General features: G+C 45.9%; 1 protein-coding gene across 1 annotated transcript in view; it reads left to right on the top strand.

Annotated features, from left to right (window-relative positions):
• LOC123748939 (serine-rich adhesin for platelets) overlaps positions 1-14,662 on the top strand; it is a 357,404-nt gene that overhangs the window by 107,060 nt on the left and 235,682 nt on the right. The window contains 2 exon segments of the mRNA XM_069315267.1: positions 2,610-2,729; positions 9,692-9,835. Of these exon segments, the coding sequence (XP_069171368.1) occupies positions 2,610-2,729; positions 9,692-9,835 (264 nt within the window).

The following is a 14,662-nucleotide window of genomic DNA, read 5'->3' on the forward strand; positions in this document are numbered from 1 at the left end:
TGGGCGGTAGTGGGAAGGGTTTCAGAACACATAGTGGAGTCGGGAACTGAGCCCCTGCAGCTCATTTAGCTAAGCCAGTAACAATCTTATATAGCTAGTGACACAATTTTTTATATATAACCTCCATATAATAACCTTAATTGTATATAGATGCTGGCAGCTAGCTTAATAAGGTCTATTTTGTGGTACTGTGGTCCCTGCAGGCTGGGACTCGTAGGGCAGTAACCCATCCTGGAGGGTCGACCTATCCTCGAAGTTCGACCCATCCTGGAAGGTCGACCTATCCTAGAGGGTCGACCCATCCTGGAGGGTGTAATTTTGCAAGCGAAGAACGGAATTGAGAAACAAAAGTCTTAGAGAGGAGGGAAAAAAGTCTTTAAGATGTGAAAGGGTCATTTAGCATCTACAGTGGAGGTAGACTTGGGTATACAGTGGAGGTAGACTCGTGAACACAGCTGAGGTAGACTAAGTACACAGTGGAGGTAGACTCTAGTACACAGTGGAGGTAGACTCCGGTACACAGTGGCGGTAGACTCCGGTACACAGTCGCGGTAGACTCTAGTACACAGCTGAGGTAGACTCCGGTTCACAGTGGAGGTAGACTCTGGTACACAGCTGAGGTAGACTCCGGTACACAGCAGGAGACACACATCACATCCCCAATCTTGAAGGTAAACAAACCCCCAATATCAAAGTGCTATAAACAATTGTTTACACTGATAAAGGACAAAAGTTTCACCACAAAAATGTATAATTCACTTAGACATGTATTGGGTCTTCTCCTCCAGCACTGAGGCACTTAGACATGTATTGGGTCTTCTCCTCCAGCACTGAGGCACTTAGACATGTATTGGGTCTTCTCCTCCAGCACTGAGGCACTTAGACATGTATTGGGTCTTCTCCTCCAGCACTGAGGCACTTAGACATGTATTGGGTCTTCTCCTCCAGCACTGAGGCACTGGCGAAAGTTTCTCCATTTTCCAATATTATTATTGGTTTTAGTTGATATTTTCTAGTGTGTTGTGTACCCACAGGGGACTTCCAGGGGGGCTACAGAAGGGGACTTCCAGGGGGCTACAGAAGGGGACTTCCAGGGGGCTACAGAAGGGGACTACAGGGGGCTACAGAAGGGGACTACAGGGAACTACAGGGAACTACAGAAGGGGACTTCCAGGGGGCTACAGAAGGGGACTACAGGGAACTACAGAATTGGACTACAGGTGACTACAGGAAACTACAGAAGGGGACTACAGGGAACAACAGAATTGGACTACAGGTGACTACAGGAAACTACAGGGGACTACAAACGTGAACTACATAGCCTCTAAGGTGTCCCCCAGGCGTATTACAGTCCCCCCCCTTAACCCTCCTAGAATAGCCAGGTTAAAAATAAAAATACAAGAATATTCATCCATACTGTATCATACAGAACTCATCCGATTTATTCATCCATAAACTACAGCGTTAGAACGTAATTGCAACCTTGTCATATTTGCCCAAAATGACAAAGCGCAGTGTAAATGCTATAGGGATATGCGGGTGTTGTGTAGGGGTGATAGGAATGACCGGATTGAACTGTGCAAAGCGAGACATATTCACCTCCTGCGTGAGTATTGTCTCTTGTGCAAAGCCTTAAGATCTTAAGAAACAGCATCTGTGTCTTAGTACGTCAGATGTCACCACACCCCCACACACACGCCTATCTACACGCCCACACACGCCTGATCACATTACTGTGTCTCATGGCTATACCTGGCTTCTTATTGAGTGTGTCCCCTTTAAAAGTGACCTATTGCCACACTGCAGCCAGAGGTCATGGGCCTCATAGTGATGTGGTGTGGGTGTGGTGTGGGGTGTGGGTTGTGGGTGTGTTAGTGGTGTGGTGTGGGTGTGTGTGGTGTGGGCTGTGGGTGGGTGTGGGTGGTGGGGTGTGGGTGTGTTATTGGTGTGGTGTGGGTGTGTGTGGTGTGGGTGTGGTGTGGGGTGGTGTAGGGTGTGGGTGTGGTAGGGGTGTGGGTGTGGGTGTGGTAGGGGTGTGGCTAGTTTCTGCTTAAGAAAAATATTGGAGAAATAATAGGTCAAAATAATTACAGTTTGCTCCATTTGTTATTGGGATACGGGTCTCGGGTCAGGTACTGGGCCAGTTAGCCGTCATCTTGTCCCCAGTACACGCTTCCCCCAGTCATATTCTGCCACACAAGTCCCCCCCCCCCAGTAACTGGGGTAATGTAGCGGTGCCCAGTCGCTCCCACCGTCTCCAAGATGCAAGCTATAAAAGTCCTATGAATAATTCCCATTTACACTTCCGTGGAATTAAACATTCCATTCACCTGGTAAGTGTTGTAGTCCAGTTGAGAGTCGAATAGCGTGATTGGTACCTCACATCTGATTACCTGAAGCATCTGAATTGGGTTTTCCCTGACCTCACATGGTACCACCTCACAGGCGGCCTGAGGAAGCCCAAATGATTCCGTAATTGTAGCGGTAATTGGGTGGGAATCTGTTGGTTATTGTTTCAACACAGGAATATCATTTATGTCAATCAATGTGTCAAGTGCTAAAGCAAGATGTCAACTAATACGCTTATGTGTGTTCTTTTTTTTTCGCAGCCATGCCAGTCAGACGTCGTCATGGTTACCTCCTCTGGAGAACTGGGATACGGGAGGCTTATCCCTCCCCTACGGCTGGGAGGCTGCCACCGATAAGGAGGGCAAGCAGTATTTTATCAAGTAAGTTCAACCTCTTTTGCTGTATTTATATATATGGGGTTAGACATATATGACTGAGATTGGGTGGATATAAATTAGAGCTGCATCGTATGGGCCAATAGGCCTTCTGCAGTTATCTTCATTCTTAGAACAAAGGCAACTGCAGAAGACCTATTGGCCCATACGAGGACATACATTCTTATGTTCTTATATATATATATATATATATATATATATATATATATATATATATATATATATATATATATATATATATATATATATATATATATAGTAGGATGGACGGTGATTGATGGCTCTCCCTCGTCACACACACACACACACACACACACACACACACACACACACACACACACACACACACACACACACACACACACACACACACACACCACACGCTGTTTCTGCTTGGATTTTGTTTGTCAAAGTTGGATTGGACGAGGGTCAGAGGGGAGAGTGAAGGGAAGGAAACTGTCCAAGAGAAAGCGCCAAGCCACTGCGACTATATAGCACTGGGAAAGGGGGGTCAGGATAAGGATTTTGGGATGGGACGGAGGAAATGGTGCCCCAGCCACTTGTGGACGGTCGGGGATTGAACGCCGACCTGCATGAAGCGAGACCGTCGCTCAACCGTCCAACCCAAGTGGTTTGGAGTATGGGAGTAAGAGAGAGAGAGAGAGAGAGAGAGAGAGATAAATGAACGACCTGATGAGTTACGGAACTATTACAACGTCTCTCTGGAGTCGGAAAGTATCATGTTATCCTGAATGAGTCAGTAGGGTGCATGTTTACCATCCGGGGGGGGGGGGAGATTTAAAGAGGATGTGTGTGTGTGTGTGTGTGTGTGTGTGTGTGTGTGTGTGTAGGGGCTGCTCCCACCCGCTCATTCATAAACTTGAAGGGGGCAGTTTCATGCATTAAAACTGCCCCCCCCCCTCGGCCATTCCCAGATTTACGGTAGAGGGGGCGTAGACCCCCCTCGAGTAACGGCAGTCATTGTGTACTCTGTCCCTGCACTCTTGAGTACGATGGGTGGGGAGCACTCTTTCTTCCCCTCCCCCTGCCCTTCACGCTAGAGCACCCTTGCTTGGTCGTCTTGTTAACGGTGATGTGCACTCTTGGGGTCTTTGTGTGCACTCTTGGGGGGTCTTTGTGAGCACTCTTGGGGGGTCTTTGTGTGCACTCTTGGGGGGGTCTTTGTGTGCACTCTTGGGGGGTTCTTTGTGTGCACTCTTGGGGGGTGTTTGTGTGCACTCTTGGAATTATCGTACATCCTTAAGATCCTTGTATTTCCTTGTGATCGTTGTATAATATACATTTTTACAGTGTATATATATCATACCTGTATACATCGTATACATCAACCTACCAACCCGGCTCCACCAGGTATACATCATTCATACATGACGCATACTTCAACTCGTGCACCTTATGACGAAGTATATAATGGTATAACAGGTAAATCAGGTCTACCTCACATTAGAATACATCATACACACACACACTTCACCTCAAAACATCTGCCGGTGAGTTACCCCTCATCATACTCATGCATCATGCACGCTTCACAGTCAGCTGAATCATTCCCTAGCCACTGCTGGCCCATCCATTTGCTGTGAGTTAATTAACGAGGCTGTGTGTATATTTATACACGGCAGGGGTACGAAAATCTCTGGGGTGTATGTGTATGTGTGTATGTGTGTGTGTGTGTGTGTGTGTGTGTGTGTGTGTGTGTGTGTGTGTGTGTGTGTGTGTGTGTGTGTGTGTGTGTGTGTGTGTACTCACCTAGTTGTGTCTGCAGGATCGAGCATTGACTCTTGGATGTGTGTGTGTGTGTGTGTGTGTGTGTGTGTGTGTGTATGTATTTAGTATTTGTGCCTGCAGAATCGAGCATAAGAGACTCCAGCTCTTGGACCCCCGCCTTTCTGATTGATTTGTTTTCCACTACTGCCCAAACTGGGGCCGGGTTTTGGGGGAGTAGAAGAACTCCTAGAATCCTATCTAGGTACAATCTAGGTACTGCAGGGAGTACTTTTGATCACAAGTGGCGCTGCCAAGTGTTATATTATCCATGTGGGTACTTACATATTAGCTACACACACACCACATAGCACCACATAGCGTCACATCACACCACATCACACCACTAAACCCCACGGATTAGGGGGGACCACATACTCTTAATATGATAGCAGTGCCAAAGGTCATTATATTAACTGATATCATTAACAATTTGCCAAAGGAAATGCTAGGTAATGTGAGAGACTTGAGAGGGAAGGAAGAGGTATGCCTCTACTCGGAGAAGTAACAGGGTCTTGTAAGGAATATCCTATTCGGAGGCAAGTAACTATAAGGACTACATCTAGGGAATCATTTCAGTAACTGGTGGTCGTGGATGTGATCTACACCTCCCTGGAAACCCACGAAAAAGTTGAGATCAAAATTCCTTGTGATGGGAGATTTCAATCATGGAAAAAATTGACTGGGAAAAATATGAACCCGAGAGGAGGAAAAATATCCGGTAGGAAACATCTTGAGGTTATCTTGAGATGATTTCGGGGCTTTTAGTGTCCCCGCGGCCCGGTCCTCGACCAGGCCTCCACCCCCAGGAAGCAGCCCGTGACAGCTGACTAACACCCAGGTACCTATTTTACTGCTAGGTAACAGGGGCATAGGGTGAAAGAAACTCTGCCCATTGTTTCTCGCCGGCGCCTGGGATCGAACCCAGGACCACAGGATCACAAGTCCAGTGTGCTGTCTGCTCGGCCGACCGGCTCCTTTGAATGAACATGAAAGGATGGAGAAAACTGGTCTTTTCACAGACCAAGATGTGCAGTGAAAATATTAATTATGAAATATCAACAGGAGACAGTGATACAGTGTTCTAGTTTAATTATTATAGCAATAAAGGCCATAGAATTAGGTAAATATAGGAAGAGCCAAAAGATAGAAAATCCAAAGATATGCAACAACATTGCATACTCACCCGTTCGTGAGCTGAAGGGCCTGAGCTACAAGGAAAGACTCAGGCAAACGAACTTCACCACACTATAAAAGATATGGGGAGACACACACTTGAGAAGTAATAGGGGAGACATGATAATGACATTCAAGATTCTAATGGGAATAGATAAAGTAGACAAAAGCAGCATTGTCCATGTCAGGAACATCAGAACGAGGGTTATAAGAAACTATATACACAAATGAGTCGTAAAGATGCCAGCAGGAACTCCTTCACAGTTAGATCCAGTAATAAGTGAAATAGCCGAGATGTAGAAGTCATTAAAACTAATTCATAACAAATTATTAAATGTAAATATATAAAAAAATAGGAATTAGCCCCATTACATTAGTTTTAGAAGACCTGGGCTCAATCTCCGAGCTCGTCTCCCCTAGGAACGTCTAGCTAACTACACATATACATCTTCTTCTTGAGGTTATCTTGTGATGATTTCGGGGCTTTTTCTAGTGTCCCCGCGGCCCGGTCCACGACCAGGCCTCCACCCCCAGGAAGCAGCCCGTGACAGCTGACTAACTCCCAGGTACCTTTTTACTGCTAGGTAACAGGGGCATTTAGGGTGAAAGAAACTTTGCCCATTTGTTTCTGCCGCGTGCGGGAATCGAACCCGCGCCACAGAATTACGAGTCCTGCGCGCTATCCACCAAGCTACGAGGCCCCGTACATAGAATTAAACAAATATTAACATAGACACTAAAAAAAAATTAATCCCAATTTACAAACAAGGAGGGGGAATAAACTCCACTTTATTCCCGAGGGTGTAAATGTTTCTTCCCTCTCCCCCCCCCCCCCAGAAATATTCATGACTGTAATTCCGCCTGCCAATTTGAAGACCCTAACAGCCCAATTAACTTTTTCTGTTATCTCGTTATTATTTAATTGGAATTAATCGTTCCGGGGAATTATTTTTTGAAGAAAGGAATTATTTTGTGGGAGTTAATGGTTCTTCTTGTTCAATGATCTTGTTCATTTGTTCTCAAATGTTCCGTTTAATGGGAATGGTGTTAGGGTTATTTTATGACGATGGTGTTGAGAATAGAAGAACCAGGAGAAAAGAGGCAGGAAGTTACCAAGTATCTATATCTATAGAAGCTACCAAGTATCTATATCTATAGAAGTTACCAAGTATCTATATCTATAGAAGCTACCAAGTATCTATATCTATAGAAGTTACCAAGTATATAAATCTATAGAAGTTACCAAGTATCTATAGCTATAGAAGCTACTAAGTATCTATATCTATAGAAGTTACCAAGTATATATATCTATAGAAGTTACCAAGTATCTATATCTATGGAAGTTACCAAGTATCTATATAGAAGTTACCAAGTAACTATATCTATAGAAGTTACCAAGTATCTATATCTCTAGAAGTTACCAAGTATCTATAGCTATAGAAGCTACTAAGTATCTATATCTATAGAAGTTACCAAGTATCTATATCTATGGAAGTTACCAAGTATCTATATAGAAGTTACCAAGTAACTATATCTATAGAAGTTACCAAGTATCTATATCTATGGAAGTTACCAAGTATCTATATAGAAGTTACCAAGTAACTATATCTATAGAAGTTACCAAGTATCTATATCTCTAGAAGTTACCAAGTATCTATAGCTATAGAAGCTACTAAGTAACTATATCTATAGAAGTTACCAAGTATCTATATCTATGGAAGTTACCAAGTATCTATATAGAAGTTACCAAGTAACTATATCTATAGAAGTTACCAAGTATCTATATCTCTAGAAGTTACCAAGTATCTATAACTATAGAAGTTACTAAGTATCTACACAGAAGTTACCAAGTATCTATTTCTATAGAAATTACCAAGTATCTTCATCTATTCAAGAGACTGTCTCTATCCACGGCTGGAGACCAGATACTAAGAGCTAGATTCACCCAACTTTTCAAGATGACACATTGGGGGGTATTTGAGTGTCATAGGCTGGTTGGGGTCGACCACACTGCCCCCCCCCCCCCCCCTAAAAGAAATATCGGCGCCTACGCCTCAAACACTCTACGGAAACCAAATTCCTGATTTCAGACTTCATCAAAATAGCACCGGGGGGGGGGGGAAGGGGGGTATATTTACCTGCAGTTTACCTAGATAGGGTTGTCAGAGTTCTACAACTCACCCAAGCTCATTCAGGGGCCAGGCTTGACGTGTGATAACTTGATCTAGCAGGCTGTTGGTGGTCTGCAGGCCCACATAATGCACTGTAAGCAATTGAGTCATTGTCCAAATATCCCGAATTCGATTCCCAGCCGAGGCAGAATCAAATGTGCAGTGTTTCTTTACTGCTAGGTGAACAGGGGCATCAGGTTAACACTTTCGCTCACCCCGCGCGCCACCCCTCGACAGGGCGATATGGGCCCCAGCGTGTCACGGAAGCGCGCGTTAATTCCGAAAAGTGTATACTCTCTTCAACTTTGTCACCTCAATTCTCCTTCTACGAGAATAAATTTGGTATCATTGTGTTCGCAATAAAATTCTCTACAGCACTAAATGCATATAAACTCCAAAAGCCCGGCTAATTACCCGCAGCAAACAGAGAAAGTGCGAACGAGTTACCCGGGAGCGCGCAAACGGGATAAAATGTTTTCACTATTTTCACTCTGGTCACCTCAATTTTTGTCCTAGGTCTTTCATTTTGGTCTCAATGGGTTCGTAATAAAATTCTCTAGAGGAACATTAGCATATAAAAAAAAACACCTGGTCACGCTCCAACCGCCGACGAGTTGAAGACGGGCCACGCGTTAGCCGTGAGTGAGCGCTCAGAGGCCTTCCTACTACACTCCCAATTCCCACCCTTTTCAAGCCTTTCTTTCGCAATTTTCTTCCTGGAAGGGCCTTGTTCATGATTACTATCCATCGTGGAGTAAGCGTAGATAGTTTCTAAAGCCGCAGTAAGAAATATAGCCACGGAAAATAGCCGAAATGTTCACACGTTTGAGATGCGAGGGGAGACGACATTGGTCACAACAGTGGAGCAAAGACAATGGGCCCACGGCGTGTGCCAAGCCGCCTGAGGGCCACGAGGCTCAACAAAGGAAATGGGAAGACATCGGCGCACATTTTAAAACCAGTCCCCAAAAAATCGGATACAAACCTGATTTTTGGCGAATTTTTAAAGTGGATGACGCAATGCTGCGTCATCCCCGGCATTACCGCCAGTAAACGGATGACGCAATGCTGCGTCATCCCCGAGCGAAAGTGTTAAATAGGTAGCTGCGAATTTAGACAGCTGCAACGGGATGCATCCTGGGGGATATGTGTGTGTGTGTGTGTGTGTGTGTGTGTGTGTGTGTGTGTGTGTGTGTGTGTGTGATTTAGAGAAATATATTTAGTAGATATAGAGAAAAATAGGTTTAGAATTATTAGACAACCGACGGTTAGAAAGGCGGGGTCCAAGAGCTAAATCAAAAGCACACACACACACATAAACACACACACACACACACACACACACACACACACACACACACACACACACACACACACACACACACACACACACACACACATAAACACACACACACACACACACACACACACACACACACACACACACACACACACACACACACACACACACACACACACACACTGTACGAAACGGGTGGTCTTGTCTGTTCGTCTCTTTATGACCACTTAGTAACCCCCTCAAGGCCCATATCCGCTTCCCCGTTTCAGGTCATTCAGATTCGACTCCTGACGAACCTCTGCCCACTTAGGGCCCTTAAAACTGGCTATTGGAGGCCATTTCGAACTAAGTGGTGACAGTTTTAGGAGTTTAAATTCGACATCATCGATGGTATGTCGTGGCAGGTGGATCGTGGACCCCCTCCCCTGACCCCACTCCCTCAGCCCCTGCAGACGACCCCCTGAACAACTTCCCACCCATCGACCATCTCCCTGACCACCTGTCTTGCCTTTCAGTCACCTGAACAAGACGACCACCTACGAGGATCCGAGGAAGGATTACTTGGACGACCCTCCCCAGCCTCGTCAGGTTGACCTCGTTCGAGACCCCGAAATGGGCTTCGGCTTCGTCGCCGGCTCCGAGAAGCCTGTCATCGTCAGGTGAGTCTCGCTCTTGAAGCCTGTCTCTCTCTCTCTCTCTCTCTCTCTCTCTCTCTCTCTCTCTCTCTCTCTCTCTCTCTCTCTCTCTCTCTCTCTCTCTCTCTCTCTCTCTCTCTCTCAAGCTTCTGTTCCAAAGACTCTAAAAAAGCTTGAGTTCCTTTTGAAGCCTTTCTAAACTTTCTTTCTAAAGCTTCCATGAACCTCTTCACTTCCACCTTGTTATTCTCTGTTTTGCAATGTTTTTTCTTGTGAACTTCCCACAGTATAAATGTTCAACGGTCTATGAATCAAGTTCTGTATTGATTGGTTGATTGGTTGGGTAATTACTTTGAGGTCTGTACTAACGCCCAATCGCTCTCGTAATGGATGCCAGGGGTATCTATAGGAGGGAAAGTTTTCTTTTCAGACTTGGGCATATATTTAGACAATGCTAACCAGGGTATATATATATATATATATATATATATATATATATATATATATATATATATATATATATATATATATATATATATATATATATATATATATATATATATATACCACTACATACACAGGGGATTGTAGTGGTAATCAAGCCCAGGGTATTGTAGAGGTAATCAATCACAGGAGATTGTAGTCTTAATCACAGGGGATTGTAGTCCTAATCACAGGAGATTGTAGTCATAATCACAGGGGATTGTAGGGGTAATCAATTACAGGGAGGATAGTAGTGCTAATCAGTATTCATTCTTGCCTATCGTACACGGATTTAGAGATCTGTTCTGCGACGTAGTGTACAGTTGCTTGATGAGCATTCAACTACAGGTAAGTGGAATTGGGGGGGGGGGAGGCGGTTGTAGGCCTAGAGGCCTTCCTGAAAGTTGTGGTGCTAGAAGGACTTATTAATGTCAGGTAGGAATTATTTTGTAGTATATTTGTAGTATATTCGTCAGTGCTTTTGTACTCTCCATGTTCTCGCTCTGAGCATACTCCAAAATCCTTTTTTTTTAAGAATATGACGACATACCTGATCTGAGAAAACCTCAATATTTCCGATCTAAGAACACTCCGATATTCCCTCTCCAATCACTTGGACTGGACGGTAGAGCGACGGTCTCGTTTTATGCAGGTCGGCGTTCAATCCCCCGACCGTCCAAGTAGTTGGGCACCATTCCTTCCCCCCCCCCCCTCCATCCCATCCCAAATCCTTATCCTGACCCCTTCCCAGGGATATAGAATCTTAATGGCTTGACGTTTTCTACTGATAATTCCATTCCTTCCCGATGATCTCGATCAAGGAACGTTCCTGTCGGACCGAGCTCTCACACGTCAAGCAGAAGAACTCTCAGAACCTCATCCAGGTACAATCCAGGTACTCCGATATTCCCGATCTAAGAAGGGGTTACTTCACGCCTGAGACGTCTCGGAAGATAATCAGGACGTTGAAAGGTTTTCTGAAATCCCAGACGCTGGGCAGAAGTGACGACACGAATATGGATCTGGCACTCTGTATGGCAACATGGGCTGGCACTCTGGATGGCACCAGGGCTGGCAATCTGGATGGCACCAGTGGTGGCACTAAAGGCGGCACTATGGACAGACCTAATTCATCCTCGGTGAATTACTGAACTCTGAAATGTATCATCAGATGATTGAATCCACCTGAAAGCCCTGATTCTGAAGGCCGTCCCTGAAAGCCCTGATTCTGAAGACCGTCCCTGAAAGCCCTGATTCTGAAGGCCGTCCCTGAAAGCCCTGATTCTGAAGGCCATCCCTGAAAGCCCTGATTCTGAAGACCGTCCCTGAAAGCCCTGATTCTGAAGACCGTCCCTGAAAGCCCTGATTCTGAAGACCGTCCCTGAAAGCCCTGATTCTGAAGGCCATCCCAGAAAGCCCTGATTCTGAAGACCATCCCTGAAAGCCCTGATTCTGAAGGCCTCCCCTGAAAGCCCTGCCGCCAAGCCTTCTCAGGGCTCGAAGCAGGGCTTCTCAGGGCTCGAAGCAGGGCTTCTCAGGGCTCGAAGCAGGGCTTCTCAGGGCTCGAAGCAGGGCTTCTCAGGGCTCGAAGCAGGGCTTCTCAGGGCTCGAAGACCTTATGACAAAGCTGTAACTATCGCCACCAATTGGGGGCCGCCAAAGACCTGGTTATTGCCGACTTCAGCGGGAAACGACTCTCTTAAATTTAAGCTAATTCTCTCTGACTGAGTCTGGGGAGGGATTCGAACCCGTGTGTGTGTGTTTTGGTGGCCCTTGGTAATTGTGTGAGGGATAGTGCCAGGGATGTGGCTCCCTTGTGGCACTGGGGACAGGGAGGGAGAGAGGGGGGGGGGTGTTAACGAGAGGGTGGTGGAAAGGACGTTGTAGAAAGGTTTCAAGATGAGGGAAGGGATAGGCGATGGGCGTCTCGCTGGGAAGGATAGGACAGATGCCTTACAGAACGGGACGGTGGAGGAAGGAAGGAACAGGAGGATGGAAGAGAGGAGGAGGGGAATCGACTTATCGACAGACTACTCTATATAGAGCACTCTTTAAGGCTCTTGTCTGACCGGTCCCTGTCCTTAGGTCCGGGTGCTGCTGCCTCGCCATAGTTCCTCTCACCCCCTCCCCCCTCTCGACCCTCCTAATGCCTCGCCACAGTTCCTCTCACCCTCTCCCCCCTCTCGACCCTCCTAATGCCTCGCCACATCCCCCCCCCCTTCCCCCTAGTGTCTCGCCCCCTCACCCCTCTTCCTCCCCCCCTCCCAAACTCCCTGATGCCGGGGTTCACCCTGTGGTCACCCCTTTGGGCTTTCCCTTTGATGTTTGCTGAGAATTACTGATGTAAAGTGGGGAATATCCTTCTTCCCCCTTTCCCCCCCCCTCCCTTTCCCCCACTTTCCTGAGCCTAGCCGCCCCACCCAGCTACTAGGAAAGGCTGAGATTTATCATCCTCCCAGCTGCTGGGAGGATACCTTCCCAGCTCCTAGCATAGCTGGCAACACTGCAGAAACTAAATAGGTTTCGTTCCATTATTTTTCTTAACTGAGAGATGGCAGTATTACCACGTGAGAGAGACAGATGTTGAATTCGTGTTCCTGGGAGCCGATTTGTGGTGAGGGGAAGTGGGACGCCATGTTTCCCCTCGGAAGTGGGACGCCATGTTTCCCCTCGGAAGTGGGACGCCATGTTTCCCCTCGGAAACTGTATCTTGTTCATCTTAGGACGCACATCATACAGCTGAAGCTTGGCCCACTTACAGTCCATACGTAAATACATCCGAAAAAATCATGATCTTCTAAGATGTATTAATATACGAAAGTACTTAAGGAAATTCCTGTTTCAATTTTTCTCCGTGGTCTGACAGTCATATATATATATATATATATATATATATATATATATATATATATATATATATATATATATATATATATATATATACCAAATACAACTCGATACAATGGGTGCCACTGTATAGAGCGTTTGGATTCAGGAAAGACCTGGGTAAATATTGGTTTGGCAAGAGGATTGTCGATTTACGGAACAAATTACCGGATAAGATAGTAGATGTGGGATCTCGATCTGGGTTGTTTCAGGCGTAGGTTAGACACAAGAGTCGAGTTTGGGTGGACATAAATAGGAGCTGAATCGTATGGCTTGTTGCTGTTTTAGATTCAGCAACTGGCAACAAAAAGTTCCAAAGTAGCACGGACTATGGCGAGCCCGTAGTAGACTTTTGTGCTCGTGTGGGATAATAAGCCTTCAGTAGCAGCCTTCTCTTATGTAGATTAATTTTCTGATAGACACAAGGGGAAAAAAGTTACTACGGATAATCCGGATGGCAATCCGGATAATTGAAAATTCGCATAACATAAATTATAAGCATAATCCATGAAACATACACGTCTTAAACATACAACACCTGCCACTCGTGTCTTACCAAAACACCTAAACACACGAAATCAAACATAGCCAGGTGTGTACCAGAGAGTAGAGAGAGAGAGAGAGAGAGAGAGAGAGAGAGAGAGAGAGAGAGAGAGAGAGAGAGAGAGAGAGAGGGGAACACACTATACTGATGCTCACGTGTCAAAGGCCAGGCAGACAAATGGCCAAGAGGACAGCAATAGAGGAGGGGAAGAGGCATTTCAAAACAATATTCTGGGATGGTTACAGTGCCTCCTCTCTCTCTCTCTCTCTCTCTCTCTCTCTCTCTCTCTCTCTCTCTCTCTCTCTCTCTCTCTCTCTCTCTCTCTCTCTCTCTCTCTCTCTCTCTCTCTCCCCCCACAGTGACGCCACAATGCCCTTGTCGGGGGCAAGAATGTGATACATGATTGCAATAGTACGGGTGATTAATGCCTTATTGCTTGTAGTAGGGGCGTGTTGTGGTGCGTGGCATATGTTGTTCATCAACAGATGAACAACAGGAGAGAACATAACTAATGAACATCAACCAGAACAACCGACGAACAGAAACCTAGCGACAAGTTAAGGGTTGTACCAACAGATGAACAATTAAGGGCCCGAGGAACAACAGTAATTGAGGGCCGTGACCACTGGGGTTGTACCATAAATGTTAAGTACACATTACTGCGAGCTCGGGCAGGTGAACAGCCCCAGACGACTGTGGTGGTGGTGGTTGTGTGGTGGGGGAGCAGCCAGGCCGTCTGTATGCCTGTTCCGGAAACAGTTGCAGAAGTAACAGCAGCAGTAATAGCAGCAGCTGTGACGTGTTATGGTGTCATCAGCAGTGCAGGAGCAGCAATTATAGCAGCAGTACCACCACCACTACCACCACTACCACCAGTACCACCACTACCACCACTAACAACCTTCTCCCCTGCATTAGTATCGCCACTTGGAGTTGAA

This window comes from Procambarus clarkii, chromosome 81, assembly GCF_040958095.1.
Source record: "Procambarus clarkii isolate CNS0578487 chromosome 81, FALCON_Pclarkii_2.0, whole genome shotgun sequence".
In the NCBI taxonomy this organism is placed as follows: domain Eukaryota; kingdom Metazoa; phylum Arthropoda; class Malacostraca; order Decapoda; family Cambaridae; genus Procambarus; species Procambarus clarkii.